Here is a 14,946-nt window from a genome sequence, read left to right on the forward strand (position 1 = left end):
CTATATCTATATTAAAGGCAAACAATTCTTACTCCAATATATTTGTCTGACATTATTACTTTTTGAGAGATTAAAAATTGTGATTTTTTTGGTTCTCACAAGACAGTATTGTTACAGACAGATTATGAGATGCATTGCTGTAAATTAAATATTTAGCATTTAACCATAAGTAATAAAATGATGAATTATTATAATTATTAACCCAAAAACAATAGTAAAATACTGACAGTGCATTTTTGCAGAATGAACACTTAATTTTGATACTTGTAAAGTGAGTAACCTCCCAAACTGGGACCAACACACATTTGATTAAACTCAGCAAGTTCTGTCATTTTCAAAATATATACATGGCAGCTTTTATATGTCCTATCAGTATTTTGTCACTCCTGAACTGCAGCATGGAATGGTCTACGTACAAGGACATACATTATTTGCTATAACTAACAGGTGTCACTCATAACATTTATCAGCTATGCATTATGTGAACTGGGCATGGGTTAGTGTCACATGTAACTGGTATTAATGAGAAGTCCATTTGCAAGTTGAACTGGTTTATTTGAACATGTATGTACCATGAACATCACAATCACAGAAGATTCAAACCAGAAATTCTCGCTATATTTCAAATATCTGCATGTTTTGAATGGGTTTGAACGGTTTTGAACAGTTAAATGCCATTCTGCTAGGATAACCAAAATGTGCTGTGGCTCATATAACAATGTATATAGAAGAAAAGGGAGGGTCTTTCTTTTTAAATGGCCAATTCAGAAACAGATATGGCTGTGAAACAGTTATAAAAAAAAAAAAAAGTAATGATACAAAAAACAAGTTACCTGACCAGATGTCATATTAACATCTGAACACTATGCCCTCCTAACAAAATACAATGAAGTGCTATAATACATGTAAACATGTAAAAGTAAAACAATGTCTTACTTTTGAGCCAAACACTGTCAGCCAGACCACATTTAAGAGACTTAATTTGTCAGTTTTGCCAGTACCTCACTAAGGCCTCTTAAAAACACCAGCTTGCCTGCAAACATATTAGTTTTGCATAAAAGGCAGCTGTCGTTATCATTTAGATAGGTCTGGATACAAGGGCCACACCCTGCCACCTGCCCACAGCATGCAGTGATAACAAGAACAGAATTGGGAATGTTTGTGCACATTCGACATGTCAACGCATCTCGCAGTGTGGAAGTAATGGATAGTGACTTTGACACATCAGCAACTCTCTCTTTGACTTCAGCAACTTTCTCTTTGACGTCAGCTAACACATCAATCTGTTGCACTACTTGTAGGACATTAGCCTTAATGTGGTTAACTGCAATGGATAGCTCGCCAAATTTTTCATCCATGTTTTCAGCCAGCCTTGATGCAGAGTTTTTTATCTCAAGCTCAACATCAAGCAGGCCATCTAGAACTTCATTTTCTTCATTGTCCATCCTGAAAAAGTAAAAGAGACATAGTCATTACTTCAAACACATTATCAACATTTCATTTCACTGCAGTGTATCTGTAACATTGTCAAATAGTACAATAAATCATAATTATTTTTACTTAACATTATACCACCATTTACAGATGCTTAATGTTATTGCATTACGCTACTTCAAACAATTTAACAGATCTTTAAGTTTATGTTCTTTGTTTTCTTTTAGTTGTTTTTGTAGTGTTGGCTGATTATTATATTCAGATCACCGATGCACAATATTATCATGCATAATACTGTTTTGCTCAGGGTATAAGATTAAGGTGGAAGGTGGCAACTGTTGATCTGAGAGAAAGGCTTTTACCCTGGCTCTTCTGCACAGCAATGCATTACTGTTACAAACTTACAGCTAACAGTTAAATACAGTCTTTGCTATAGAGTATATGGTTGCATTGCTAAAAAAATAATTTTTTGATAATTCTTAGATCATCAGATAATTCATTTAATTCTGCACATCATCCTTCAACTGCTTCAGCAGTATAAGCTTTTAGCCTTGCGAAAATGGCAATAGAGCAACATGGATGTGAAGGTTTTTAATGTTAATTTGTATCATTTAATTACCAGTCTCCTGTGACATTAGGTGTACACTGGTCTTGCCACGATAGTTGGTGTTAGCGGTATTACATTTATTAATTTAACACATGCTTTTTATATAAAGCAATTTACAATTGGGGAATAAACCAAGCGATTCATGCATTACTCGGTGTTCGGCTATACTATGGATAAACAACTTGCTCACTGCAACACCACCCCTACTGACTTCCTGCTTTTTAGTAGAGATAATGTTTAGTTCAGCTGGACAATGAATGCTACTGTTCTAAACTAAAAGAGTCTACTCTGGTCCTTACAGCATAAGTCACAGTGCAGCTGCAGTCAGATTTCACTGACAACATGACAAGAGTAAGGAGAAATGACTGAAGACTATATTAGAGCATCCACACAACAGATCAGACAGCTTAAAAAAAATTTAGTGTGGAGGTGCATTGGAACCATTTTTTGGCTAGATAATCAGTGCATCGCTACTGTACGCATATTTTTCAAATTACCTAAAGCTCATAAAAGATTTTTTTTTAAATCTTAGACAATTTGGGTTCTGGACAAACTGCAATGCAATCATTTTATATTACAAAATCTGTACAGAGAATATTAACATATTATTATAAGATGGAGCACAGATGTACCAACAGACAAAATACTGTAGAAAAGAATAGGCACCGCAGGAATGCTCAAGCACCCATGGAAAAACAAGTTATTGTCCATTAACTTCAACACATCCAAAATCTTTTGAGATTCCGGAGCCTCTCTGATTGGTGTCACCAGAATACAGAAGATTACATTTCCAAACATTCATTTTGCCATTAATTGTAATAATCCAGTGAGATTTTTGTTTGCTCCACACAGAGATCTGATCTAATCATAGTCTTTCTGGTATGACAGGAAGAAACAGAACAAACTGAGACAGACTAAATCCAGAAGAACTGTGGCAATTTCTCCAAGATGCTTCAAGAGACCTACCTGCAAAGCTATGTGTAAGCGCACCTAGGGCAAAACACTTTTTAACGCAAAGGATGCTCACACTAAATGTTGATTTCATTTAGTTAATAGAAGGTAATTAACAAATAAATGTATTTATGACATTATATTTGACAGCATTCTCATTTTACAGCATTTTTACAGTGCCTAAAACTTTTAACAGTACTGTAGCTTTGCAGGTAGGTTTCTAGAAGCATCTTGGAGATGTTGCCACAGATTTAGTCTGTCTCAGTTTGTTTTGTCTCTTCAGGTCATTTCAGACAGACTGGATGATGATGATGATGATGATGATGATGAGATCAGATCTCTGTGTGGAGCACTGGCTGTTGTGTAGCTGAATGTTTTACTGAGCTGACAAGCTGTGATGATGCAGTCAACTTGATTACTGAAAATAAACTTGCCTTTTCTTTTTGGAAGCACTTTCAAGCCTTCCCGTCTTCAGCTTTTTCGAAGCGCTTCAATCGGATCGCGAATCAGTTGTTTAAACGGGATTTTAAAGCCCGTATTGCGAATTATTTGATTCAAAACGGGACTTTAAAGTGCGTATTGCGAACAATTTGATTTAAACGGGACAAACTGGACATTAAAGCAGGTCGAATCATTTGATTTAAACGGGACATTAAAGCACGTATCCTGAATCGTTTGATTCAAACGGGACATTAAAGCACGTATCCCGAATCATTTGATTTAAACGGGACATTAAAGCACGTATCCTGAATCGTTTGATTCAAACGGGACATTAAAGCACGTATCCCGAATCATTTGATTTAAACGGGACATTAAAGCATTAAAGGTCCCCCCGGCAAATCGCACCCTGCCTATACATAAAGCGGCAGCGCTCTGGGTCCACTGCAGGCTTAAAGTAATCCCCCATTCCGTCCCCCGGCAGTAATGGTACCAACCGCAAGCGCAAAACACAAAAAATGGAAAATCAGAATAAAGAGTCATGTTTTATGTTTGTTCAAAAATCTTATTCGGATGCCACAACCTAAACTTGTAGACTGGAAAATCAAACAGAGAGACAATTATTCGTTTGTGAGGTATTTGAAAAAAACGAAAAATGAAAGTTTGAAGCCGGATTTTATCTGGTTAATTTTGATGCTGCAAATTGAACAAAGAACTGCAAACCGTTACACGGACCGTGTAGCTTGCTGGTCCGTGTACCTACGTATAATTGGTTTTCTCGTTTTTGTTTTCAAAACAAACAAACGAATAAATGATTGGTTTATGCAATATTTACATTTTCTCGGGAACCACAAAAACGAATTTCATTCATATTTTCAATCTTGTTTTCATTACACATCGTTCAAATGCAGATATTAAAAAGTCAACAAAACAAAATCGAAAAATTTAAGTTTTTTTAACAAAGCGCGTTTTAGTTACACCGGAAGCTCTCAGCTGCCGCTGAAGGTTTTCACTTGAGACGGGCGTAAACAGGCTAATCAGGAGAAATGGCGAGAGGGGTCTGGCTGCAGACCGTGGGCGAGTGGAGCTCCACTCGCTAACAGGAAATACGTCACCTCCACACATAAATAATTCAAAATGGCGTCGCTGTGAGTTCTTCAAACTTTAACTCAGGTAATTTTATCTTATCATTGCTACAATGGCGAACTGACGCTGTCGTAACGTTCAGTGCAAGCAGAACGCACAGGGTTTGGATGAAATTACGCACAAATGGATGAATGAACACGATGGAATTAGACATTTCTAGCGAGCAATGTTGAACTAATGCCTATTAACTGGGAGCAGTTTAGTGTTGGGGATAGGTGAATGCTACTCTCAGATCAAATGCAGTGGCATTAATTAATATTAGCATCAATAAGTCTAAGTGTTTCATTTTCCTTGTAGATGTTGGCCCTTCGTACCATTGTGGGCAGCATTGTGCAACACTTACTGCCATCAGCAATCTATATTTTAGTGGGACCTATGTGAGTTCTGTGTAGTACAATGAAGAAAGTCAGCTGTCTTTCTGTAGGGGAAAAATATCTTTATTATGGACCTCCACATCCCCCCAACATGGCTCCCACCCTTGAATTGTGACCCTTTAGACAGTCTTCCTGTAAGGACCTAAGTTACCCATTTGTACAGCAATAAATAAACTGATTTGAATTGGCAACATAATATGCTTTCTTTAAGGTCGACTCCACAGAGAAAGATGCACTTATAATTCCCACTGTGGACACAAGGGCATTTTTTGCTATGTGTAAGTGATGCATGCATTCTAAGAAAGTTTGTCAAGCTACACCGTTGATGTTAAAAAGAAGCATACGAAGATTCCTTTTTGCAACACTTATTGGAATATTCCACTTGACAAGTTATCTCATTGCCAAGACTATTCTCATAGGTGATGCTGCCACTCAAAAGAGGAATACTGTTCCTCGATTCCCTGTATGCACAGCGGGAACAAGGCTTTGGCCACAAGCCCTACCGAGACATCTTGAGGTTACAACAGGATGATCTATTTTGGCAGTCACGTTCCCCTGACTTTTCAATGCTGCTTAGGAAAACTGCACAGATATAGAACCTCCTCACGTTCAGAGGATGTAATCATTGTTGGCATTTCATGTTCAACCAAACACTGAATGTTCTGCATTGTTTGTGTTCCCCAGCTGAATCATACTCTGTGTATTTAAATGGTAAATATTCCTCGTAACGCTGTCTTGATTTTTATCAGGGCTGTTACACAACAGCGCATTCCTGGGCCATGGGAAGAACAGTCAGGCTTGGATGTTGAGGTAATATTCATTTACAGTACAATGAAAATGTACAAGAACAACATGTATAAAGTTGACCATCATTGTAAATTCTTCAAAATGGGTGTTCTTTCTTCAAACAGGGACTACCCCTACAACATTTTGGGATTGACTGTGGAGTATTCATGGTTATGGTGAGTTGCCAAGCTCATTTTCAGGATGTTTATTGATGTCCACACAACATCCATTGTGTCCACACCATGTCCATTATGCCCATTAACGCTATTACTGAGCACCTCATTTTTATTAATCTTTGTGAATTTTTGCTCATACACAGACATGGCAAAATATCAGCCTTTATGCTTTTATATTATGTCTGGTACATAACTATGGAGGCAGCATTTGATTTCACCATTGTAAGTGAAGTCTTAGTGTTAACATAAAAATGTTTAATGTTAATTGTTTTGAATTACCTTACAACTGTTCTTATGTTCAGGATGACATGCCATATCAGATGGCTGCTCTGCAATCCTCAGGCAGATTTGACATGCCAGAGATTTAACAACATTGTCAGCCAGGAGCATTTTCAACAGGAGGCACACTTCAGCTGGCTTGATAGTGAGTTCAAGAAGTGTGGTTGCCCCCTCTTGTTTTTTGTGGGTAATCTTGCTCTCTTCCATTTCCAACATGAAACTTTTGACAGTTAAAGATGTTCATTTATTGTCTGAATTGTGACTTAATGTTCTGTCATAACTGTGTTTTGATTCTGAACAGGTGTAGTGAATTGGAAAATATATTCAAAGAGACATAATGAAATGTACAGAAAGCCGTACACCATCTCTAGGTGCAGTCGCCTACAGTGCAGACAGCTTTACAAAGACTGTGGGGATGGCTACCAGGGAAATGGACAACGGGGAGTGCTTTTGGGGTTTTACTCCTCAGATGACCACCTTGGCTACTGTAGCTGGGATTGCTTTACAGACGATGGAGGTCTTGGAACAGGCAAAGAGTGAAAGAGTGTGTATATGCGCGCACACAGTGTGTCTTTACTGTAACAATTTTGGTTACTTGCAATTCATGTTTTCAATATAGTGTAAGATGTTGTTTTTTTTGTTTTTTTTACTCCATTAAAATTGTTAAATTGTGGAAATTAGTCATTATTTTACTATTTGATTTGTTCAAGTTAATTTCATTTGTATAGCACATATACAACAGGCTGACCAACATGCTTTACAGATTATACCACATACACAGAAAAACAGACCAGACAAAATTTAATATAACAACAAAAAAAAAATGTATATATATTTAAAAAAAAAAAAGGTATATGTTGTTATTTAGCTTAAAATACAAATGTTTCATTTAATGTTCACTGCTAAATATCACACAGTGTTTACTTTCTAAAATGTATGGAATGTTACATTGGTAGTTGAAATATGTATAGTTAAAAAATAAACATGAACAAAAGGCAGAGGACCTCAAAATGTGTATTTTAAACCTACTTCTATGGTTTTATGTCTGTAGTGCAAATTGCTGGGGCAAAAAAATAATAAAGAGAGCGCTGTCGTGTCATAAACCGTAAAAGCTTAGTTTATTATTATTAATGCCAAGATAAAAGTACAGAAAATATCAACATTATGTACAAAGAGGTGACATTATATGCAAAGCACCATTTATACATGTGTATATAACAATTAATAAATAGCGAGTGGAGGTGACGTATTTCCGCTCTTGAGTGGAGCTCCACTCGCCCTTGCCCGGACCAACATGGCGGACGCGTCGCGAGTGGAGGTGACGTATTTCGGCGAGTGGAGGTGACGTATTTCCGCTCTTGAGTGGAGCTCCACTCACCTTTGCCCGGACCAACATGGCGGACGCGTCGCGAGTGGAGGTGACGTATTTCCGCTCTTGAGTGGAGCTCCACTCGCCCTATGTCTGCAGTTAGACCCTATTGGAAATGGCGGTGCTGGAGAATTGCAGCGGATTGATTGTAAATATGGTAAACAACGGGGCAACATATTCAGATATTTCCATTGCCTTAGCGTCTTCTGGAACAAAAACAGGACATTCAGTGGCAAATATAAAAAAGTTTCTTGGCGACCGCAACCTGAGAAACAGTTTGACGGATGAACATCTGGAGGTGGCAGTGGCCAGTGCTATTCGAGAGGTAGGCTACGTATATTTTTTATATTACTCTGCTGCTGCTACTACTACTAATGAAGAAATCTATTCGGTTTGCCAGATATGATTGCACTGGCTGACATGTCCAATTTTGTTATTTTTTACAGACCGGACCCTCCTTTGGGCGAAAAATGATGACCGGCTACCTTGCTTCAAAGGGTCTCTGCGCTTCAGAACGGCGCGTGGGAGCAGCACTGAGGCTTGTCAATCAACCTGCTCACCAAGCTCGTTTACAGGTGTTTTTAGTGAAGAGAGATAATGCTTTATAATGTTTTATTTCTACTGTACTATGTGTACGTATGTTGTATTTTTATATTGTACCTTAATCAACCATGAAACCCACTACAAAGATTGCCATTTACTCTCCCAGGGAGCACAGAACTTGAACCCGGTTTCATACCATGCTGAATATTTTGGTCACAAAATGCACATTGACCAAAACGAGAAACTCGTAACGTTTGGAGTTACACATGTGATCGCAGTTGATGGATACAGCTTCAAAGTCGTTGGGCATGCAACAATGCCTATCAAGAACAACCTTACCATCTATGAGGAGGTATACAGGTTAGTTGGAATGGACAAAAACAAATAAACAAACAAAAAAGTAAGACTTCTGTTATTAGTCACAAAGACATTGAAATACTACTTATTAAATCTGTATATTTGATAGTCATTAAACTCAGTGTGCATTTGTATTATAATAATTGCGTTTTTTAAGATTTTAGAATTTGAACAATTTTACGCAATGATTTTCATACTGTTTTTCAGACCAGCAGTTCTATCCAATGGAATGTGGGACCAAGTACGTGTTGACTTTGGGAAAGAATTTTATTTATGTCTGTTTATGCAGGAGATCCTGTCAGCATACAGATATAATACAGACAGGGAGCCTTATAAGCAGACACCTTCAACAAAGGCAAGTAGTTATTTTTATAACTTACCTTATTATTTTTACAATCCTCTCGTTGGTCCCAGATAAGTAAATATGTGTTTTTGATGCAGCTATTTAATATGAATAAAATTGTTGGACTAAGATCATTACTTAATTTAACACAGAACCACAGGATTGAACGACTATGGCCTGAGATAAACAACCGGGTCAACTACCCTCTGAAGGAGGCATTAATTCAGCTAACAGACCAAGAAGTGCTAGACATGGAGGACCCCATTAGTCGCTACTGTGTGTCTGAGCTTGTCTGCCAGATGGGACGCATTGGTGTTGAAAGAGTAGTGAACTCTTGGAATGCCCATAGAATTCCAGGTATTTTATTATATATATATGTGTGTGTATACCTTATATAATATTTTAAATATATTTTTTTCACATATTAATTATATTTAACTACTTAGGTAGAGGTATTCCAAATGCCCTAGGGGAAGGTGGTTGTTTTAAAAAGATGAGTGAAGACCTGCTACCCAATTCCACAGCCGCTGCTAACTTGTACTTTGAAGAGATGGGATCCTCACTGACCACGCCAACAACATTTGGCATCTACCCTTTCTCAACAGAAGAGGACTGTGCACATGCTGAGCAATCCTTCATTGAACAATTTCCTGATCTGCCCATTCTGTACAACAGTGTAGCTCACAACAACTACAGAAACTTTCAGGAGGCAGTTATGTGCCTCATTGATGTAACTCGCAGATATTCCAATGCTTAAAGAGTTGAGGTTTGTGTTTCTTGTACTCTTTGTAACAGTTGATTTAATTCTTCTCATAGTAAGTCTAATGCTATAGACTAAAAAGTTATTTAAATGGTCTTAATATAATGTTTCAAGTTCTTGATAACTCAGATGCTTACAACCAGGTAGTTTGAGTGGGGGGGGGGGGGGGGGGAATAAACCAGCATGTACCGTACTTGCTTATAACATTTATTAAATCAGAGTCATTAAACAATGTCACACTCCAATTGTAACGTTCCTTTTTTTGGCTGTGTGTAACACTTCAAAAACTACCGAACCATTTTACCAAGTTACTGAAGAAAAAGATTTTTGGGTTTGTGTTTTTACAACTTATAACTTCTTTTAAACTACTTTCTTGAACAGAACATTTTGTGGTCTGCATAAGCTGCAGCACTGTTATACTAGATGTATTGAAACATTTATGGGTGTTTTGAAATTACAACTCTCTGATAATATCTACAACGGTTGACAGACCAGCGATCCTAACAATGTTTAGCATTGAACACTCAGACCGACACTTTAAGCACTGATTAGAGTTCAGTGCCCACTCCTCAATACAAGCTCTGCAACCAATGATGCTCCGGCAACATTCTGACAGCATTGGCTCATTGATGATGTCTGTAAAAACAAAAGGATATGTATTAAAATACCAGACTTTTTAGGAACGTTGTACATATTTATTGCCTGGTCCATTGATGATCCAATAAGTGGGCCTGAGCTAATATTAATATTTTAAGAAAATGTATTGATAAAAAAAAAAATACAGTAAAATTAATGATTGGAAATGTATTAGTGTTACCAGAAAATAGTGCACCATAAATATTTGGAACAAATAAAACAATTTCATTATCTGAGAATTTTACAGCATGTACATCATTCTTCATGTTTAAGATGTTCATTACTAGGTCATTTCAGGTTGCCAATTTGAAGACACAGTCTGGACACTGCAATTACATACACATTTACAAGTTTTTCATAAACACTAAAGTGTGTAGCAAATTGGGTAACACTTTACTTAAAGGGGTGTTTATAACATCGTCCTGAAACCTTCATGTCATGAAATCTTTACACGTCGTGAATAAGATGTTATGCATGATTGACAACTTGTCATTACCATGACAACAGGACTTATAAATCTGCCATAAACCTGATTATCATGAAGCCATTTTAATTGGTAGGAATATTTTTCTGATTACTTTCAGTAGAACAAGCAGAATGCCACTTGGATTGGAATACTTTAGTTGAGGTCAAGAAAAATATTAATGGAGGTGTTATAAAATTCATGATAAAATAATGGCCTCGTGATATGACTAATTTATGACAAGTTACGTTACCTTGGTAATGTCAAGTTCATTACAAAGACGGGTTATGATCAATTTGGTTGTCAAGATGTCATAAAGACATGTCAAACACAGTCATCTTTGCATTTAAAATGACAACTGAATTGACACTTAAATTCAAATTTTATTTGTCACATACACAGTACGATATGCAGTGAAATGCTTGTACAGCAGCCAGTGACCTTAAAAAATATTAATAAGAAGAAATACAAAAGAAAATAAACTTAACTAGTAAATAAACTGTACAAATAAGGGCATAATAATAAAAAATAAATATATATATAAAAATTTTAAAGTGGAAATGCAAAAGTGACTTATGAAACGTTAAAGTGACTTATGAAGACGTTAAAGTGACTTATGAAGTGTCATGTGCAATGGTTCAGATATATAAATATGTATTGCATGAATGTGTCCATGATTGTCCAGTCAATGTTTCAAAGATATTACTCCTGTGTGATGGTGTGATTGAGAGACCTTATCGCCTGCGGGAAGAAGCTCCTCCTCAGTCTCTCTGTGTTGGTCTTCAGGGAGCGGAATCGCTTCCCAGACCGCAACAGAGAGAACAGTCCATTGTTGGGATGGCTGAGGTCCTTTACGATCTTCCTGGCCTTGGTCCAGCACCGCTTGCTGTAGATTGAGTGCAGGTCAGGGAGTTCGGTGCGGATGATGCGTTCAGCTGATCGCACCACCCTCTGTAGAGCTCGTCTGTCCTGCAGGGTGCTGTTTCCAAACCAGGTCGTGATGTTTCCCGTCAGGATGCTCTCTATGGTACAGGAGTAGAAATTCCTGAGCACTTTAGAGGGCAGTCTGAAGTCTCTCAAGCGTCTGAGGTGGTAGAGACGTTGCCGGGTCTTTTTCACCACGGTGTTGATGTGACAGGACCATGACAGGTCCTGCGTGATGTGAACACCGAGGTATCGGAAGCTGTCCACTCTCTCCACTGGGCTCCTGTTGATGATGGGGGTCTGGTAGTTCCGCTCCTGCTTTGTACTAAAGTCCACTATCAGCTCCTTTGTCTTGCTGACGTTCAGGAGGAGATTGTTCCTCTGGCACCAGTTCTCCAGATTTACAATCTCCTCTAGGTAGGCCGACTCATCATTGTTGGTGATCAGGCCCATCACGACAGTGTCGTCAGCAAACTTGATGATGACGGTGGAGTTGGTAGTGGCCACGCAGTCGTGGGTGTACAAAGAGTACAGCAGGGGGCTCAGAACACAACCCTGGGGGGCTCCAGTGCTGAGAGTGAGTGAGGCTGAGACATGTCCGCCCATCCTTACTGCCTGTGGTCTGCCAGTCAGAAAATTGGAGATCCACTGACACATTGATGAGCCGAGTCCCAGGTGCTCCAGCTTGGTGGTGAGTGTGGAGGGAATTATGGTATTAAATGCAGAGCTGTAGTCGATGAAGAGCATTTTAACATAATTGCCTTTCCTAGTGTCCAGTTAATATGCATGCATAAAAATCTTAATCATTTATGACATGCATCAGGAACAAACTAAAGTAAAGTGTTACAGAGAATTGTAACTTTAATACATCATACTCCTGGTGTTCTATACCTCTACAGACAAGGCAGGTGAAGGCCTCCTTGAGCTGTGATGCCTGCTGTGTGTTGATTTGGCTTCTTTCTAAAGCGGCCAGTGCAGGGAGCTCTCTGATTCTGACAGAAACACTCTCCAGGCCTTGCGATGCCTCCAACACCTCCTCAACCTTTTCTAAAATCTCCTGCAGTCCAGAATCTTCTTCCCTGCATAAAGAAAAAGACAAATTACCCTTTTGTAACTAGATCACTAATTACACACATTACACAAAGACATGTTCATCTAAAAGCATCCCATTTATAGATCTATCAAATCACCTTATCCTTTTCCTTCTGTGTTGAAGCCTGGTAAAGTCGCTAGTCAGCATGGCATTAATTTTTCTAGAGTTTGGTCTCCAATACTGGGAACCTTGGGGGAAAAAAACAAAACAAAACACAACCAACAAAAAAATAAGACAACATTATATGTACATACTTGCTTCTCTTATCAAAATTACTTATGAGACAAATTGGGAATCTACAACCCCAACACTTTTGTAAAATGCAATATAAAGAACACGTCTTCTGCTCAAACTGAGACTTCTCTGAAATCCCTTAATCTTGTCACAATATTTTATCTGATTTTTTATTAAAGATTACGTTCTTAGAAATTTTGCTTTGAGAAATGTAATTTGGGATTTAAAACTGCTCGACTTCTGGCATAAAATAAGCCATGATCCAGCTTTACTTGACAAAACTGAGATGCTCATTTTATATCCAAACACAAAACCCTAATGCGTCACCTGGTTACGGTTTCAAAACGGTTTAATTTGGATGCTCTATAAACTCCTATTATACTTGTATTCCAAGTTTTTGGGAGGTTGTTACAGCCATCTAAATCAAAAAGTCCCTTTTCTTGGGAACTGTAGTTGTATTGGCTACCTCGTGTTCCTTCCTAATCCATTATTTCATTCCAGTTCGAGTCAAGCAAGATAGGACATTCTGTTGCCCTCAAGTCAACTTGAAGCTTTTGAACAATGCCCGGGACATTGGCCTCAGTTTCAGAAAACCTCACTACCACCACACTTTTCGGAACTGGTTTTCCATCCTGCACTTCTGCAATGTTTATTGCTCTAAAATTAGAAAACAGGTTCAACAATTTGATTAATTCTCAAATAGTCAGAATTGTTAATAATAAACAGTTGGATTCAACATCAATATTCTATTCTTTAAAACAAACAATTAAAAATAAACAAAATAATAATATAATAATAATAATAATAATAATAATAATAATAATAATTTCATACCTTGTCCAAGTTCGGCTTGTACGCGGTGTAGTTCCAAGGACAGTTCCAGATGATGCTGGCCTTGTGAAAGAAAACTGTCGCTGAACTGACGTTGAGGAAAATGCAGAGGTTGTTGGGGTGTTTGATGCGGTCTGTACTGGGTCACCATGGACTTCATAATGAGCCCTAAATGTCAATTCCAATGAGCTGAAAGACCCTTCAGCATTGGGGAATACTGCAACATTTGAATCATCAGTCAAATAGAGACGGTCACTGGTGACCTACAACAAAAAAAGAATAATAGTTATTAGACTAATAAATATGTAACTTTAAACTCTTAAGTTAGCCTGTTTGGTTTTGGAATAATAATAATAATAATAATAATAATAAACACCCAAGTTTTCACTCAACTAAATGAATGAACTGGGCAGCGTTTCCTCAACGTTAACATATTACATTACAGCCTCCATAATTCTTATATAGAAGGTGCTAACGTTTAAATGGCTGTTTCACAAAGTTTTCAATTTTTCTTCAAACAGTTTTATACATACAACACTAACAGTTACAACTCGATTAAAGTGCCATCTCAAAGATTTCAGACGTCTGGTCTTACTCATAAGAAACAACCTGCTATCTCACGGCCAAGTTCATTAACAGGCTAATTTAATAAACTTGAAAGTTTCGCAAACTTAACTTACCTGAAATATTCGCGAAATCCTGTCGACCCGCATGTCATCATCCTTGACAGTAACTCTTTTATTGCCAATAAAAAGCACGTAGGGGTCCATTGTGATCAGGTGGATTCAATCATCACAAATCGTCCGCATGTGCTGCAGCTGAGAGCTTCCGGTGTAACAAAAACGCGCTTTGTTAAAAAAAAACGTTAATTTTTCGATTTTGTTTTGTTGACTTTTTAATATCTGCATTTGAACGACGTGTAATGAAAACAAAATTGAAAATATGAATGAAATTCGTTTTTGTGGTTCCCGAGAAAATGTAAATATTGCATAAACCAATCATTTATTCGTTTGTTTGTTTTGAAAACAAAAACGAGAAAACCAATTATACGTAGGTACACGGACCCTTGCTCTATCCTTTTTCTGTTCTATCTGTTTTCTTTAAGTTTATTATAGCATTTAATAGCTGAGACTTGTAATAGCACTTGCATATTATTGCTCTTTTGTTGATTTTGATTGCTTCCATTGTCTTCATTTGTAAAT

At 37.6% G+C, this 14,946-nt stretch overlaps 2 protein-coding genes across 2 annotated transcripts; one reads left to right on the forward strand and one right to left on the reverse strand.

Annotated features, from left to right (window-relative positions):
* Positions 1 to 7,675: 7,675 nt before the first annotated feature.
* LOC306868178 (uncharacterized protein) lies at positions 7,676 to 9,806 on the forward strand (the record flags this gene model as incomplete). The annotated part of the gene is made up of 6 exons (XM_079414242.1): positions 7,676 to 7,885; positions 8,007 to 8,135; positions 8,270 to 8,463; positions 8,668 to 8,815; positions 8,956 to 9,160; positions 9,250 to 9,806. 6 exons carry the CDS (start codon positions 7,676 to 7,678, stop codon positions 9,558 to 9,560), a joined length of 1,197 nt encoding a protein of 398 aa, XP_079270368.1. The 3' UTR covers positions 9,561 to 9,806.
* LOC306868705 (uncharacterized protein) lies at positions 9,751 to 14,579 on the reverse strand. The gene is made up of 5 exons (XM_079414996.1): positions 14,425 to 14,579; positions 13,748 to 14,007; positions 12,777 to 13,570; positions 12,478 to 12,665; positions 9,751 to 10,199 (listed from the first exon to the last, which is right to left on the reverse strand). The coding sequence occupies exons 1-3, from the start codon at positions 14,512 to 14,514 to the stop codon at positions 13,393 to 13,395; spliced, it is 528 nt and encodes a 175-aa protein (XP_079271122.1). The 5' UTR covers positions 14,515 to 14,579; the 3' UTR covers positions 9,751 to 10,199; positions 12,478 to 12,665; positions 12,777 to 13,392.
* Between the last annotated feature and the right edge of the window lie 367 nt (positions 14,580 to 14,946).

This window comes from Barbus barbus (genome assembly GCF_936440315.1).
Source record: "Barbus barbus genome assembly, chromosome: 4".
In the NCBI taxonomy this organism is placed as follows: domain Eukaryota; kingdom Metazoa; phylum Chordata; class Actinopteri; order Cypriniformes; family Cyprinidae; genus Barbus; species Barbus barbus.

Bases quoted from the DNA above. Each gene is read 5' to 3' on its own strand.
- LOC306868705 (XM_079414996.1), bottom strand. From the start codon at position 14,514: ATGGACCCCTACGTGCTTTTTATTGGCAATAAAAGAGTTACTGTCAAG. The intron at 14,008-14,424 runs GTAAGTTAAGTT...TTTTTGTTGTAG, and splicing joins GGATTTCGCGAATATTTCAG to GTCACCAGTGACCGTCTCTA. The intron at 13,571-13,747 runs GTATGAAATTAT...TTCTAATTTTAG, and splicing joins ACAAGCCGAACTTGGACAAG to AGCAATAAACATTGCAGAAG.